An 18198-nucleotide genomic window follows, 5' to 3' on the forward strand; every position below is an offset into this window, starting at 1 on the left:
CTGCACTCTTTCCAGAGTCTCAACATCTTTTTTATACTGTGGTGACCAGAACTGGATGCAGTATTCCAAGTGTGGTCTTACTAAGGCTTTTTAAAGTGATACTAGAACTTCATGTGATTTGGATTCTATCTAGCAAAGGATTGCATTGGCTTTTTTGGCTGCTGCTGCACTGTTGGCTCATATTTACGTGATAGTTCACTAGAACTCCAAGTTCCGTCTCATAGTTACTGGCATTAAGCCAAGTTTTATCTTGTCTGTATCTAAACAGTTGGTTTTTCTTGCCTAGGTGTAAAACCTTACTTTTATCTACTTTGATTTTCATTTTGTTAGATAGGGCCCAGTGTTCAAGTCTGTCAAGGTCTTTTTGGATCTTGAACTTATCTTCTGGGGTGTTGGCTATTCCTGCCAACTTAGTGTATCTGTAAATTTGATAAGTTCCCCTTCTGTTCCCTTGCCTAGATCATTCATTCATTCATATATACAGACAAGCATTGTTTACTATAAGATTTTCCATATTAGGTGGTTTCTCAATAGGTGAACGAGAACAAAGAGGAAAAGTAAATATATCATAGTAGTTGAACAATGCGGAAAATAATTCTAACATATTTGTCAGCCATCTCAGTAAATCTGACAGTAAAAGTGAAAAGATGAACCAATTCTACTGTAAAATCTTTAACAGAATCTGGTAAGTCTGAAGGCACAAACTTCCCATCTCCACTTTTAACTGCTTGATCCATTAAGGTGGATCCTACCCAAGTTTCTTTCTCTGACATTAAGCCACTCTTGTCTAATTGTTTCCTACTTTTAGAAACAAACTAAAACCTCACTACATTTGTGGATATTACTCTTTGATAATCAATCAGTTCAGAATAATAGATGGAACTAAACAACCTAGGGTCCTTTGGATCATTGTTTCAGATACCATGACTCAGCTGCTAAGGCATCTCTATTCTCTGTTAGCCTTAATGCACCATGCCACAGTTTTACAGATAAGTTTGTATCCCTCCATCATCTATCTTCAGTCTACAATATAGTCTTTTCAACAGTTCCAAGAAGGCACCACGCACATTTGCACCACTCAGGTGACCCTGAGGGCATAGATAAGCTTCCAGGTAGCACTAACAGCTCACTAAAAGAATGCAAATGCCAGCTATCTGCAAGGAATATAAATCTTTCCATTCCCCACCATCCAGTCAGAGCTGAAGAAGCTGCTTAGATGAGAAGCAAAACCGTCTTTAAAGAAAAAACAAGAAAGTCCAGTTGCCTCGTGAGAAAAGCATCTTTGGGATAACTATGACCTGGATGACTGAGAATCTCCATAGACAGTTTCACAGAATGTTTAAAGTTTAGAGCGGGTACAGCTTTGCTCTCTCCCTCATAAGAATCAGCCATTTTTTTTTCTAAAGAAATTATTCCAAAAACAAATGCAAGGTGAACTAAAAACTGATGGAGGTGGGGAAGAAGGTGACATTGGCTGGAGATTTTTAATTTTACGGATTTTTTATTTATCAGCTAATAACTGCCATGTTCAAGTTAAGAAATTGAAGCATGCAGTTGTAAGAACAATAGAATGTGAGGGTTTCTGTAATGATAACAATGGCTATAGAGGCGTCTGTAGTCTGCTATTAACTACATAGTGTGGTTGAATGCCAGCATTCTAAGGATTGCCTGTACAGCTAGGTCTAGTTCAGGGGTAGGCAACTTTGGCTCTTTTATGACTCATGGACTTAAACTCCCAGAATTCCTGAGCCAGCATGGCTCAGCTTGGAAACTTCTCCCTTTCCCCTCAGCATGGCTGGCTCAGGAATTCTGGGAGTTGAAGTCCACGAGTCATAAAAGAGCCAAGGTTGCCTACCCCTGGTCTAGTTCATATGGAGAATCAACAATGTTTCAATTCACAAAATGGAAGTTGCAATTAGATTCTTACAAACATTTTAAAATCACCTGCTATCTAGCTTCAAAGTCTTTTTCAGAGTCATTTCCAGCAATCTGCCACTCAGTCAGTTCTTCACTTGGTCTTGCACAGGACTTGTGGGATTGACTTTATTTCTTGTCTAGACTGCAACCCATCCAAAAATAATCTACTTCAAGATATCCCTGGGGCCAGAATTACAACTGAGTATCTAAGAACTGGATTTTGATTCCTGTCAGAAGAGAAATTTATTTCATTTGGAGTTGTTTAATGAAAACATTAGCAACAATGGAATAGTGTAAACCAGACATGTCAAACTCGCGATGTATATTATACAAATTATGTCCATTCCTCATAGATATTATGTACTGCTGCTAAAGACAAAAGGTAATGAAAGAAAACTTATAAAAGGCAAATATTGATGAAGGATGTGAGATAACATAAAGATGAAATAAAAAGAAAGAGGAAAATGTCACCCTGCTTTTTTCAGAGAAAGCAAAGATTCATCTACAGTTAGCAATTAGCCTATAAATGAGTAATTTCTGGAATAACTGGAATTTGGTATCTGTAACTGTACATTATATTTTTCAGGTGGAGAGGAATTTTTAAATAATTTTTAACATGAGTCCGATATGATTTGATTCATTCAAACTGATATAAATAACTCCCATTCAAAAGCTGATTTTAACTGCTTTTAGAACTGCTGTCTTTTTTGTAACTTTGAGACCTATTCAGTTTTCATGGTTGGACAAGAAGTATAAAAAGAAAGTATAGCTGACAGAAAAAAAGATTAATTTTTAAAAAAGGTAATCAAGAAAGATAAAAAGAAAGTGTCAGGAATGGATTAATACTGAGATACTAATGTTAAAGACATTTTAAATAAACTTTCTATCTGTACCAACAATCTTAATGAAGAAGAACTGTGTCACTTGCTGCGATCTACACTGTCTCTTTAAACAATTTTCTAAATATCAATATGTACACATTTATTAAAAAGAGGTGGGTGGAGTAAAATGGCTTTGAAGATGCACGATGACTGAACAACAGCAAGGAAGAGCTGACTCCATCAGCGCAAATATTTGTTCACAACTCATCATTTTGTCAAACTGCTCTCCATCTCTCTACTTGTCTTGTGCTTCTTGGCACAATATATGTAATGTATCTTTTTCCAATATACGTAAGTGCTTGTTACTAACAAATTTTAACCAAGCTGAAAAGCAGCATGAATGCAAATCACATGTGCATCATATGAGCATATGTGGGTACTGTATAAAAGAGGGAGACAGAAAAAAATGCAATCAATAATGAAATGGAAACAGATCCAAGAGCTCACATTTAATAAAGATGTGGACCTATGTTTGTGTCCATTTATGCAGAGTGTGCGCAGGTGTGTGTTTTTGTGTGTTTGTGTGTGTGTGTGAGTGGGTGGGTGATTTACAGCTTCCTGTAAGATTGTGGGCTTAAAGCTGAACTAATAATTAAAAAGTAATAATTTGAATTAATGGAGGCTCTCAGTCATCTGATAACAGATTGGGATTGTTTGAGTTCAATTATATTATTTCTTTGATGAATATGGTTGACTGTGATGGACATAAGCTTCATTTAAAAGTCTACTTCTATCTTAAATATCATATTGCAAATCAATTCTTTTTCTGTAAGAATGGCTCTGTCATGAGGGTAGAGCTACCAGTAAATTAACTGCTACATATGTTGGATTTTTTTTGGCTAAATTCTGTCACAAACCTTGCCAAACCCCTTTTTGGCAGACATGATAACAAAGTAGCTTTCCCTCTAATTTAAACAAGGAACTAGAATAAAAGCTTATAAAATTAGCCCAAAAGATTGTTTTTATAAGCTAACTTAAAAAACCAGAGGGAAAAAATAACATTGGGATGTGAGTAACTATAGCAAACAAGTATATCAATATTAGCTATATTAATTTTACCATGCTTTCCAAAAAAATATAGCAAAAAACTTTAGAAAATAACAATATCAATTTTATTGTCTAGCGTCACAAAAAACCACTTTGTCTCTGATGTTTTCATAAGTATGCACTTCTATCTAAGCATAATATAAGATCTACTTGTTTTTGTAGTTAAAGAAAAACAATGGACACTGCAGCTTTTGTCTATGAGACATAAAAACTGATTTAATTTTATTCTTAGTAGTATCCAAAGAGAGTTTCATAAATCCATGTAAGAAAAAGAAAATAGGATGAGAGCAAATGTGGGGAAGAGAAAGAAGTCAATCATTTCATACCAGGATCACAAAACATACTTTTCATAAATATAATGAATACCAATTTTAGTCTTTTTAACATTCATCCTTAATGTGGTGATGTGTAAACATTTTTATTTCCGATTATAAATGCTAGAAAGGTGATGTGCATTACAAGCTATATGAATAATTATGTTGTGTAACATTACACTTCTGTCTAACTGTTGGGGGAGATTATTACTTATGTAGAGAGGACCTTCTTTATATTCTGTTTCACTCTTTCAGATTTTTACCAATCATCTCTGACATTTTAAGAGAGTTTTGGAGGAAGCATTACATTTGTTCTTCATGAGATTGAGCTTAGATTATTTAAGAAGGTTAAACAAAAATGCAAGCACTTAATGCAACATTAAGCATGCAAAATATAAAGCTGATTGCCTAGAGGAAGCATGCTCTACTGTTACCCTAGTGACAAGTTAAAAAGACAAAAAGGAAAAGGCTGAAAGCTGAATGGCTTTATGATATGAAATTAAAATGTTTCACACTGAACAATCCAAAATGAATTGGGAAAGGTTAGAGCAGAGGAGGGAGAAATCAATTCTCCAACAGCAGTGGTGAATAGAAAAGAAGTATGAATAGGATTTGCCAGTGGGGTGCAACAGCTGCCAAATATCCTGTAGCCAAAGAACTACAATAATACCAGTGAACTGTGCAAGAGCTTTTGGAATCATCACAGGGCACAGAGGAGTATTCTAACAATAATTATGCCATTTGGTCTTACCCATCTTTTGCAACAGAAGAACCACAGAGAAGATTCCTCTTCGAAACAAAAACCCTGACTCACAAATATGTATATGAACATATATACATTTACTTTTCTATCAGGAATCAAAATACCACCAAACTAGTTCCACTAGCCTTTGGATGTCTTTTTCTTCCAACTCATTTCCTTTTTCTCTCGTGGCCAGCTGCTTTTGAAAATTCCAAATACACTTAAAATCACATTACCTATGGTTTGCATTCTTGACTAAACCAAACATCTGCAGAAAACCATGGGAAGTGGACCTACACATACTGTGCATCTGAAATTATGTATACGCGCATAATGCATATGCATGCATTACGTGATATGGTGTGCATGCAAAGCCACAGATTTTACATGCAGGCAACTGCATGTTGTAATAATTGTACATGTATAGTTATAATTACTAGAAAATGGTTCATTTAGGTGATAGATTATCCTGGAATAACTAGTTCCCCTATTAGGCAAGATAATCAAGATAATCATTTTTATATTCAATAACGCAATACTGTCAGCCACTATCCCTGACATATTTAGGACCATATTTCTATTATTAATTTCACATGTATCTGAGATAAATTATCAGCCAGAATTCTAGGTATTTCTTGTGAACAAACACCTGACACCTTGTTTATTCACTTTTAGCAAGTAACAGCAGAAGCTGCTCAAAATTAACCACTTTGGTTACAAAAAGCCAAGAGACATGGAAAAGTAAGATAGGAACCATAGTTAGTGTTTTTCTTAAATAATTATATTAAGCTTATAAAAATATAAAATACAAATGAAAATAGGGGGAAAATAGGGAGGGAAAAGGGAAGAGAAAGAAGCAAAGGAGAAAAAAGAAAGAAAAGCAGTGACTTCTTTTTAACACAGTTGAATAAAATAATATTATATCCTCAACTTTTTACTTTTACATACTTAATATGTACTAGCCATTTCTATAACGGCAAATCTATCTAATCGGCAAAACCCAAAGTCAAAGCTTCATTTTTTTCCACCTCAAACACAAAACCAGGAAATGGTTTTCAAGTAGAAACAAAGTTGGATGTATTCTTTTCTTTGACTAGAGCACTTAATTTAGCCATCTCTTTTAGCAATAGCACTTAAACTTATATGCCACTTCATAGTGCTTTGCAGCACTTTCTAGGCAGTTTACAGAGTCAGCATATTGCCCCCAACAATCTGGGTCCTCATTTTACTGACCTTGGAAGAATGGAAGGCTGAGTCAATCTTAAACCAGTCAGGATTTAGCACCTGGTAGTTGGCAGAACCAGCCTGCAATACTGCATTCTAACCACTGCACTACCACTGCTCTGTCCTAGTGGGAATTAAAGTATCTTTCCATGTTTGCGCCTAAAGCATTCTTGCTGCTATCAACATATATAAGAGCAAGTTTTTTCAAGTTCTTTGTCCATTAAGCCTAAAGAAACATCTCTGGTTTAATTTTTATATTCTTAAAATTATATTTAAAAATCTTCTGAATTAAAATATGAATTTTACCCCAGTATTTCTTTGCTTTATTGCAAATCCACCGCAATTAGTGTTTCAACAGGCATTAAGGCTGATGGAGATATACCTCCACATAGAAGGATGATCAATTATTGAAAAGTAGTATACAATGAAATCTATACAGGGTTCTTTTTTCATGGGTTGATGGAATGAAGGTTACAGTCCAGATTTGCTTGAAGTTGTGTATTAATAAGCAGCAATGTAACCTTTAAGGTAATTCAGCACTCCTAGTAATGATGTTCAAATTAACCGGATAACTATACCAGGGTTGTTGGTTTTTTACATCATTCCCATTTTGAAAAATCAAGAGGCAGAGCTTCATGTCTCATTTTGATAGAACAGCAGTTAGTGAATATACAAGCTAATCCAGAAACTATTAATATTTTGTTAAAGCCTATGCTGCAAAGGCACTCATATCAAGATGCTGTAGGACAGTGGTTCTCAACCTTTTTAATGCCGTGACCCCAACCGGTTGTACGTCGAGGACTACTCAACCGGTCATAAGTCGAGGACTACTCAACTGGTGCAGCACTGTTTGCAGAATGGGACTTTTGGCGGGCTCAGCAGGGCAGAGACAGCCTGGACAATTCCTATTGGCTTTTGAAAGCCAATAGAATTAGACTCTATTCAAGAGAGTCTATTCTATTGGCTTTCAAAAGCCAATAGAATAAAAGGGAGTAGCACAGCTAAGGAAAAGGGGGAAAAAAGATGGTGGATGCGTTGTTTGGCGACCCCCGTGAAATGGTCGTTCGACCCCAAATGGGGTCCCGACCCACAGGTTGAGAACCACTGCTGTAGGACAACATATGTCCTTGGTTTTCTGTATCATTCATCCACTATATTGAATAACTACATCTAAATGAACAGTATTTTGTAGAAAACATTGCTTCAGTCAGCTTTCAAGAATCCATTGCATTACCTTTATAACATTTCCAGAAAACCAAGTGGTGCTTGTTTCCTGAGCTTGCTGCCTCAGAGAGCTTCATATAGTTTTTATTAATATTGTAGTACACAACCATGGATAGTTTCTCTAGTCTACTAAAATAATTGATGACATGGTTTAAAAAATTCTTTCAATTCTTTTTGTCTTACTACATATAAATTATCTTTCATTAAAAGTTTATTTGAAACTGTAAGTTTAGAATGTATCTAATCGTTACCAAGCTAAGGTTCTTATATTAGCTATTATGAATGCATGCTCAAAGGTGAACCAAAAAATTCACTCATCTCTCAAGTAAATTGTTATCACCTCAAGTTATTTACAGGGCTGCTTCGCTATCTTACACCACCAAGTACTTGTTGGCTCAAAGTACTCCAGAGAACCACAGCAGGTTCCTTCTTTAGATTAAAAAATGCTGCACAATGCACAAGAGTATTTTTACTCCAAATAGATTTGCTTCTTCGAAATAACCATGTAAATATAACTGTTTCAGGCAGTTCTTGATTTACAACAGTTCATTTAGTGACCGTTCGAAGTTACAACAACACTGAAAAAAGTGACTTATGACCATTTTTCACACTTACACCCGTTGCAGTATCCCCGTGGTCCCATGATCAAAATTCAGCCACTTGGCAACTGATTCATATTTATGACAGCTGCAGTGTCCTGGTGTCATGTAACCACCTTTTGCGACCTTTTGACAAGTGTAGTCAATGGGAAAGCCAGATTCATTTAATAACCGTGTTACTAATGTAATAATCGCAATGATTCACTTAACAACCATGGCAAGAAAGGTCGTAAAATGGGGTCACGTTCACTTAACAGATGTTTCACTTAGCAGCAGAAATATTGGGCTCAATTCTGTTTCTAAATCAAGGAATACCTGTATAGCATGTCCTTATATTTCTTTTCATTTCTGACTTGTCTCAATTAAGCACTGAAATTTTCCAATCCTTACGTTTTGCAAGAATCCGTTGCCTCCATTTCATTATCCAAATGAATGAATGAAACAGAACAACAAAAGGGAAGCCCAACAAAAGGAAAGAAAGAAAAATGGGACCAGTCTACCTAGACATGGTCTTTAAATAGCTGGTTCTGTTGTCATTTCATACCCTCCAATTGTGTTGATTTCAACTTCTATAATTTCCAGCCACTATAATTAAAATCAAGTGCATCCAGAGGACACCAAGTTGCAAGAAAGGTATTCTACTAACTTCGATCTTAAATAAATTATCTGCTGTTTTGTTTTGTTTTTTAAAAAGAAATATGTCACATTTTGAGTATAGAGGCAGTTTTTTCCACATGTGCGACTGTTGGTAATACAGTGGGTTTTTCCATGTTATGGGAGGCCAAAACTAACAGGGATAATAGGAAAATATTAGCAGCCAATACAAGCAACACATAGGAAGTGCTGTAGGTGTTTAAGTTTAGAAGTACAAGCTTTATGCTGATAGACTCATGAGACAGTCCCACCTGGAATATTTATTCTCCTAATCTCCTATATAAATAAGATTCCAACCAAATATATGAGATGAACAGCACTTTAAGCTGGGGAGATATTCACACAACTTACTTTCATTTAAGTTAAAGGTTTTCCACTTGAAACAGTATTCTTATCATGATGATTGCAAGATTTTTGTTTCACTGCATAATATAAACTTGATCTTTACCAAAAAATGGTACCCACTATATAATAAACCAGGTATTAAAATAGAGTAAAACCTATGCAAAGTATACATAGCACTTAAACACATTTGCTATTCATAACTCCTTCACATGTTAATCGCTAGTTCTGTTATCTGAATATCATCTGTCAATTAGATTTCTATAATATGAAAACATTTCGACAATTAGCTTGAAGAAATAAATCTGTGACACTGCCCTTAGGGGAAAAATAACTGAATGAACAGTACTTTTTAAAATTCGAAACTAAAAAGTAGAAAATGCAAACTCGTGGTAGGAATATACAGGTAGTCTTCGACTTATGACCACAATTGAGCCCCAAATTTCTGCTGCTAAGTAAGTCAGTTAAGTAAATTGTACCTCATTTTATGACTTTTCTTGCCACTGTTGTTAGTGAATTGCTGCAATTATTAAGTTAGTAACATAGTTGTTAAGTGAAACTGGCTTCCCCATTGATTTTGCTAGTCAGAAGTTTGCAAAAGGTGATCACATGACCCTGGGACACTGCAACCGTCATACATATGAGTCAGTGTCGTAATCAGTGTCAGAATTTTGATCGTGTGACCATGGAGATGCTGCAATGGTCTTTAAGTGTGAGAAATATTCATAAGTTACTTTTTTCAGTTCCGTTGTATGTTTGAATGGTCACTAAACAAATGTTGTAAGTCGAGGACTACCTGTATCTAGTTATTTGGGGATGGGGTGGGGAGGTACACTGTCAGATATAACACATCTCATGTCATCATATCTCATATCTGTAAAGGGAATCTGGGAATCCTTGTAAGCCACAAGCTAAACATGAGATAGAATAAAATGCTAGTTCATAGTACTTTAATAAGAGAATACTTCAAATCATCGGTGGTTATTACTGCAATCTATGTTGTCTTGGTCAGACCCCATCTGGAGTTCCATTTCTGCAGGCCATTGTACAAAAAGAGCAGTGAGAAATTGGAACACATTCAGAGGAGGCTCACCAAGATGAGGAATATGGAAATCAACCACAGTACCAAGTATTACAAACACAAGCACAGCTGCCAGAATGATCATTTAGAGGTCATCCAGTGAATATAATAATACCATCCCCAAAAGATAATATCAGGAGAGCACACCTTAGAGAAATCTCAGTTTCCGCATATGCTTAATAGTTCACACTACTTTTCCATCACAAAAAGCATCCTAAAATAGAGATGTATCTTAGATCAGCAATAGGCAAGATGTAGGCTTCCAAATAGAATTTAGGTGTCCAATTATTGCATGTTTAAAAACAATGCTGCATCTATAACTTTACATTTTAGAGTTTTTATTTCTTTAAAAAGAATTAAGAAATCACTATATTATTTCAATTAGAGCAAATTCGTCAAGCACAGAGGATGCAGAGAAGAGCAGAAGGGAACTTCCCATTGTGTGAGCAGATGTCTATTTAATAAGGCTACCCTCCATAAAAAGTAGAAGATTCAATTAAAACAATTTTAATAACCAAATATAATTTAAAGCACCCAAAAATGAAATGTCCAGTCATAACTAGTGTACATATGCCTAAGTTATAAAAATAGGCTTACAGTGATAGTACTGCACCAGGAGACAGAAAATTCATGCAACATATAAACTATTAATTTCATGCAGATTTCTATCAACATAAATATATTCAATGTATATTCCTAAATATATAGATGAAAGCAATGGAGCAAATACTGGTTTGGTGATTTATATAAAAATTAGTATTTCTCCCAAAACTTAGACATGCTATGTTTGTAATATGGGGGAGTTTCATATTGGAGGTGGCTGACTAACTAAAACTTAATCTCATCTCCACCCCTACCCCATATGTCCAGCTTCCTACTTTCCCATCTGGTGTTAATGGTTTGTATTTAATAATGATTTTATCTGCTGTGTTCTACAATTGTTGATTTTAATATTTTAATGCTTTAAAGTTTTTATGCTGTAAGCCTCCCAGAGTCATTGGATATGAGATGGACAACAAATAAATGTAATAAATAAATATAATAAATAAATAAATGTAATAAATAAATACATAAATACATACATACAGTATCACAACTTCCACATTTCTGAATTTCTGCATGTTGTTTGGAACAGAAGATTGCTATCTGAGCAGCAGTCTGTTTGACAAACAGAAATTTTTCCTTCCTTCCTTCCTTCCTTCCTTCCTTCCTTCCTTCCTTCCTTCCTTCCTTCCTTCCTACCTTCCTACCTACTTACTTACTTTCATTTAGGCATGGTATACTGTGACTCACCTGGTCACAATCCAAAAATTAGATAGCAGCCAGCACAAAAATAAATTCATTTTATTTCAAATGAAATTAAATAATTATAGTTAATTTAAAAATATTAATTTTCTCCCCTCCTGGATTTTTAAAACCTTTCACCCAAAACTCTGAGATAATCTGAAACTTTATATTGTTCATCTACAATCTATGTTGACATTGTCCAGAAGATCTTTAACAGGTAATGTGCAAAAGAACCTACATTCATATCCAAAATGTTTAAAAGACACAAATAATATCTTGTCAGTTTTTAATAGTTCTCCATGACACCATGAACTAACGAAGTATTCTAGAATCAAACTTACCTTGGAACTCCCAGAAAACTCTGTGATCTAAGTCGTTCAGCCATATAAAGAGATACTGCTATTACTAGTAGTTCCATTTTTTCTGAGTCTTTCAATCTGTGCCCTAGATTTCAAAATCAAATTTCAAATGCATTATATGTATCACCATCTTAATTATATTCCATAATTCATTTTTGTTAGAACAGTGATTGCTATGTCAATGGGTACACAGGAAATTTTAAAGCAGGTCACAGCGTTTATCATAAATTCTTGCCAGAAGATTGCCCAACAGCAAAATGAGATGGCTTCAAATAAGGTACACACTGAATAAGAGGCACAGGAAAGATCCCTCATCAAACTTTAGTCTCACAAGATGCCAACTACCGTTCCAGCTTATCTTACCTCTTCTCTGGGCCGGGTGCACACTTCTAAATATCTCGCTTGTACCCGTTTACTGTTTTATTTTCTAGAAGTGCCTAGGATACGTAGTGATACTTTCAGGAATAAAAAGAATGACAGATGTGGAGATCTGCAGCATGCCAGAACCTTGATTCATTTTTGTTTGGTTAGGCAGTAATCTGGCAGGAGCTCAGGAAAGTGTACAAGGACAAGGAGCTGGTCTTTTCAGGGCTCCTCATACAATTTTTCATTACTTGTAAAATTATTTTTCAGAATGTATATGTTACCGTCAATGTGTAAAATTAGGCATTTTATAGAATGCTTAGGAAATCTATCAAATGCCAAAACTGGGACCTCAAAGTATGAAGCACTTAATAGTTCATACATTCTGTACAATGCCAAAAGGCAAACCAGCAAAGTATAAAATACTCCCACTAAAATGCCATTCTAGCCTTCCTTCTAATAGGTCGATAGTGGTCTTGTCACTTTGTCATTCATGGGCTTTGACTTGATATGCATAGATGCTCCAAGTCATAAATAATATCCAAGACTCTCTTGTGCAGTATAATGTCTGTAAAAATCATTTTTCAAAAAGTATTGCTCAGCTAATACATTTGAGAGTTTCATAAATTAATCCCAGTAACCTATGTCCACATTCAGCATAGAGGATTTATTATATTATTTTATTTATTAAATTTATACATCAACCATCTCACTCTCTATAGATAGTAAGAATGACAAGGAAATATGGTATTTCAGATCATCCTTTCTTATAATAGTAATCCACCAATCTAGGTTTCAATAGCTAGCCATTGTAATGTCAAAATAATGGCACCTGTGTCACAGTATCTTTGGGCAAATGAGATGATTATGTAATATTTCATTGCATCTGATGCAAGAACACAGTTGCACAATTAGGATGATGACTTATTTATTTCCCCCTTTCCTTGTCTCCCCTATAGAGAGTGGCCTATTAGCTCTGGTACAATATTTCATCTATCTTCTTGGCAGTAATGTTAAATATTTTGCCAAAATTTTAAAATTATTATTAGTTTTTATGCATTCTGATAATTCTTATTACAAACCGGGGCAATTTTAAGAATTTGAACATCTGCTAATCATATAGCAAAGTAAGATGTTCGACAATCATGTTCGACTCTAGGGTGCAGTCATTACCTCTGTTTCTTAGCCAAGGGAGCCAGTGCTGTCCAAAGACATTTTCCATGGCCATGTGGCTACGAGGACTATAGGTCAAGGAGCACAGATTGCTGTTACCTTCCCACTGATGTGGTACCTATTTATCTACTCACATTTGAGTGCTTTCGAACTGCTAGGTAGGCAGGAGCTGGGGCAGGTATTGGAGCTCACCCTGTTACATGGCACTTGGTTCTTGAACCCGGGCTGTCAGCTTTCGAGCTGCAAGTTCAGCATCTTTAACCACTGAGCCACACTGTGCCCCCTTTATAGCAACTATGAATAATTTCAAAGGATTTCAGGAGTTTGATTTATCCTCAACTTGTTAGTATTAATTTGCTAATCAAAGTTTACCCCATACAACAATAGGGAAACAGAATTCTTGTTTTTTCTCATATGCAAATAGCCTAAATGGTTCAAATGCTTTATTTTCACTGGACTATTTTCCATTTATTTTACAAGTCAAAAAAGTTGAAAGAGATAGCAATAGAGATATACAAATTAAAAGATTTTTTAAAAGGGAATATGAAAAAATAAATCTAATTAAGTCATTTTGAAAAAAAATTACAGCAAGACCAAAATTGGCACCAGAAAATTCAGTGCTGGTGTAATCGTTAAGCGAGGCATCATATGACCACACCCAATTTTATGACATTTTTGCCACAGTCATTAAGCGAAACACCATGGCTGTTAAGTGACTACTTTGTACCTACTGAAAATTTCAGTTTCTAATAAAATGAACTAATTGAAAAAAATCAGAATAATTTTCAAATTTAGCATGCTGCGACATCCTTCATGTTTATGTTGTATAGTTCATCTGATTAGAGGTTTTTTTTATAATTATAGAGAAGTGAAGAAAAATCTTTGCCTATACAAACAATAAGCAACTGAAATAAAGAGACTTAAACAAAAACAGCCTTTTTGGCAAAACAGGCATTTTAATAATGAAAAATATTGATTACTTCTTCTTTTTTTATCATGAGTGGAAAGAACCATGATTTTATTTTGTAATTAATTGTAATCCTTTGTAATCATTAATTCTGAATCTACATGGACTAATATAAAATCTAGTCATGTTTCTTTGACTATATTAATGAAAATAGCACATGATTTTCAAAGTTAATTTGTTAGCCTACCTATGCATAAATTATATTTAAATCAAACTACAGTTGAGCTATATTTCTATATGGATTAATTTAAATAAATAAATACATTGCTGCAAATAGATTAAAGAAAGAATATTATTTTTTATATTGGAATCATGAATATTCTTATATTTTCTTTATTATTACTTCAAGAATGATATTTTAAAAAAACATGAATATGGGCATTTTTACCTGGTTCTCCTATTCCCTGAAAAGATTACATATCTAATCCACTGATGCTTTTGCCAGTGAAGATAACTGATTAATCAATTCTGTTTTGAAACTTATTAAATATTCTAAATGTAGCAAGATCATCGTGATCAGGGCCACACAGAAGGCTCCTCCTTAAATAATAAGTATAAAATGTATAAAATAATAAGTATAAAAAATAAGTATAAAATATAAAATAATAAGTATAAAATAAAATAAAAGTAGGTAAAATGAGGACCCAGATTGTTGGGGGCAATGTAAATATATATATATACATTGCTTACTGGTGTACACCGCTTAGAGAGTGCTTGCACTTAAAGCGGTATATAAGTCTCATAAATAAATAAATAAATAAATAAAAACCTCAGCTGATGTAAATTTGTTTGTAAGCCATTTTATGTACTATTTATTACATATGGCACTAAGCAATACTGAATAAAAAATGGCAAAATGATTTCAGTCAATGTTATAGCACTATTTAGTCCAATTTTTAGCTTACAAAATATACTTATAACATATCTTATATGCATAATTTTTTATTCCTTAATAGCTGTCATGTTATGTCAAATCTTTATTGCAATCAAACACTAGCACAATTAAAAATACTCAGAGTATCTAATTTAAAATTCTAAAATAAAATAATAACAAATAACAAATAAAATCTATATTAAAATCCTAATTTAGCATCCTATCTGTCAGTTGCACATAAAGAAGAACACACCCTAGGCTTTAATGTAATATTAGTACTTAAATTATGAAGCCTATAGTCATTATCATTAGACATTAAAATGCAACAAGTTGATAACAGCAAAAGGCTTGGTATAATAATTGTGTAAAATAGCTATAATAGATTACTCATCAGGTTCTGACAAATCTTTAGTGCTGCTGCACAGAATCTAGATTATAGACCTGTGCTGTGTCTATAATCCATTCGTCTTTAAACAGCTACTGAAGATAAACGGTGTCTGAACAGACAGGATACCGATTAATCAGGAAGATAAATTTTGTTTGAATGTCTCTATAAAAAGAACAGCAAAGAAGGATATGCCCAGAGTTTTCCACCTCTACAAAATCACATGGACAGACCCTTTCAACCAGTGGTATCCCTTTATATTTGCTGTCCAGGATGGCTGATGAAAGCACAGGACATTGGGCAAGTGAAAAGGCTTTCTAATGATTCATTAACTGGCTAAGATAACTGGCAGGGGTGGCAGTATAGCTGACAGAATCTGGAGCCAGAAACAATGGAGCTTTTTCTAAGTCTGCTTGCCTCTTTATGTCATCTACCTTTGAGTTTGCTTTGCCTGAACATAGTCCATTTTGAGTACTGAGTATGGAGAAAAGCCTAATTCTACAAAGTTGGACTCGATAGCCTTGATCCATGAAGAGGAAAATTATTTTTATGAGCCAGGATATTTTGGAATAAATACACTGATAGTAGCTACCAAGTATATTTATTACAAAACATGCTGACTTACAAAAAATATCTCCTTATTAATGCTAGTACAATATTTTGCTTGGGAATTTCAGAAAAGAAAACAGAAAGATAAAGTCTTCATTTGCTTCAAATACAAGGAAGTTTATTGTTTATACATATGTCATTCTATAGCTATAAAAAACTGTCTCTCATTCATAGATGGTTAACAAATAAATAATTCTAGTCTCTCCAATTCTCTATGTAAGTGTTTTGTACTGATAAAAAGGAACGTTTACTTGAAAATTAGCCTGAATATGTGTCAAGTACTTCACTCCAACTAAAAAAAATTAATTAAAAATTGCCAGCAGAGGTTAATAGGAAAGCTGTCAAGATATTTCATAGAATTAAAATACATTGTTAAAAAACAATGTTTATTTCATTGAATTATTTCCTCCCTAACACATGTGCACTTTGTACTATCCAAGCTTATCAGTTTAACTACCATAAACAGGAAGTGTATTTCAAGCATAAAAGGAATAGTTGACTTCAAAGCTCTTAACTTGATAAAAAAGCAAAGGATTATACAATTATTTCTTAAATTGACAATTCAGTTTATGTAAATGGGAAGCTGAATCTCACATGCTCAAAACTGAATGCAAGTACTTTATGGTTTCTCATATTCTTTTACTCTCATAGTTAATGGAAGAATTAAATAGAATCACACTAAATGCTCGCTAGACATAAAAGGCTTATTTGGAAATTCCCTGCTGTAAATTTTATTTTTCAGAATCAAGTTTTTGAACTCAGATCATAGTATGAATTCATTTGAAGCAGTAGTATACCACTTAAATCATTTGCTAAGATGAGTAAAATAAAGTAAGAATTTTCTTCCTGCCTGTTGGTACTTCCTTACCAACTAAACAAACACACAGATTTTGTTATGCAAAAATCAGGCCTTTCCCAAATGTGCTTTATTTTACGACATTGTCAAGTAATTAGATCCTTAACATCTGAATCTCCTTGAAGTTAAGAAAACTTTTACCAGATTAAAACTCAAAAATTAGAATTTAAGGAAGAATTTATAAAATTAGAAACTCTTTTCAGTTAAAAAAAAGAAAGGGTAGCTATTTCACATATTTATCTGTAAGAAAGTATTCTCCTTCATAATTCACCTTTGAAGCCTTCGGTATACACCTCAGGAAGAAACTTCGTGCTGATGTCTCCCTGGATAAAGCGTGGATGCTTTATTACCTCACGTAGCAATGCTATATTATGAGTAACACCTGAAAATAAAGCATTTATTCCCATTAGATTAGCAGCCGAAGAATGTATGCTTAATGATATTTGAATTGACAAGTCAAAACACCCCCCCCCCAAAAAGCTCTAGATGAGAAATCCTTAAATAAATGAGATTTAATATCAATAGTGTTTACTATTTAATAGAAACTTAGTGTAGTGGATAAGATATCAGGCTAGAAACCAAGAAACTATGAGCATTACCTGCACCTTAGTTACACCCCAACTGGGTGATCTTGGGCCAGTCTCTCAGTCCTAAGTAGGAGGCAATGGCAAATCGCTTCTGAAAAACTTTGACAAGAAAACTGCAGGAACTTCTTCAGGCAACTGCCAGGAGTCAAAAACTAACTTGAAAGCACCCCCGCACCAAAAAAGTGAAACACAGCAATCAGGAATAATCCAAATATTTGGGTTCACATTTTTTTTCAATAGAAATATTATAAAACTGATATTTCATTTTTTATGTGGAAAAAGACTTTCTGTACATGGATTTACCTCATGCACTAATAATCTTTATCATCTTTTGTTTGACCAGTAACAGAAGATCTACATTTCTAAAAAAAAATTCAGGTTTCCAGATTTAGTTGGAAATACAACCTAAATAGAGCAAACAGGCAACAGAGCTGCAAATAATGAAAATTTAAAGCTGAAATGGAGGCAGGCAAGATGGAGAAGAAACGGTTACTGCTTCACATTTTTAAAAAAGAGGTTCAATGTGAAAAAGTGAATGTCTGCAATGGATACCTATTCATGAAGGATTATCATCTAATTGAGGATTCTGGAGAATCAGAATTCTCCATAAATGGACAGTCTCCATAGATATAAGAGTTTATTGAAGAGATAATTCATACATGGAGAGGAATAAGAAGATGGTGGGTCTAGCAAATGAGCTTCTTATTCCCCGG

At 34.2% G+C, this 18198-nt stretch overlaps 1 protein-coding gene across 3 annotated transcripts in view; it reads right to left on the reverse strand.

Moving 5' to 3' along the window:
* Positions 1-18198, reverse strand: part of PCCA (propionyl-CoA carboxylase subunit alpha) — a 243730-nt gene that overhangs the window by 95662 nt on the left and 129870 nt on the right. For all 3 annotated transcript variants that reach the window (XR_005556076.1, XM_039337756.1, XM_039337758.1), the window contains exons 17-18: positions 17170-17280; positions 11654-11756 (exon numbers count right to left, since the gene is read on the reverse strand). Coding sequence is in view for 2 of the 3 variants with exons in the window: in XM_039337756.1 (XP_039193690.1) it covers positions 11654-11756; positions 17170-17280 (214 nt within the window). In the remaining variant the exon portion in view is untranslated. The remainder of the gene's footprint in view (positions 1-11653; positions 11757-17169; positions 17281-18198) is intronic.

The sequence above is a fragment of the Crotalus tigris genome, unplaced genomic scaffold (genome assembly GCF_016545835.1).
Source record: "Crotalus tigris isolate CLP2741 ecotype Arizona unplaced genomic scaffold, ASM1654583v1 scf7180000017685.4511686, whole genome shotgun sequence".
Taxonomy (NCBI): domain Eukaryota; kingdom Metazoa; phylum Chordata; class Lepidosauria; order Squamata; family Viperidae; genus Crotalus; species Crotalus tigris.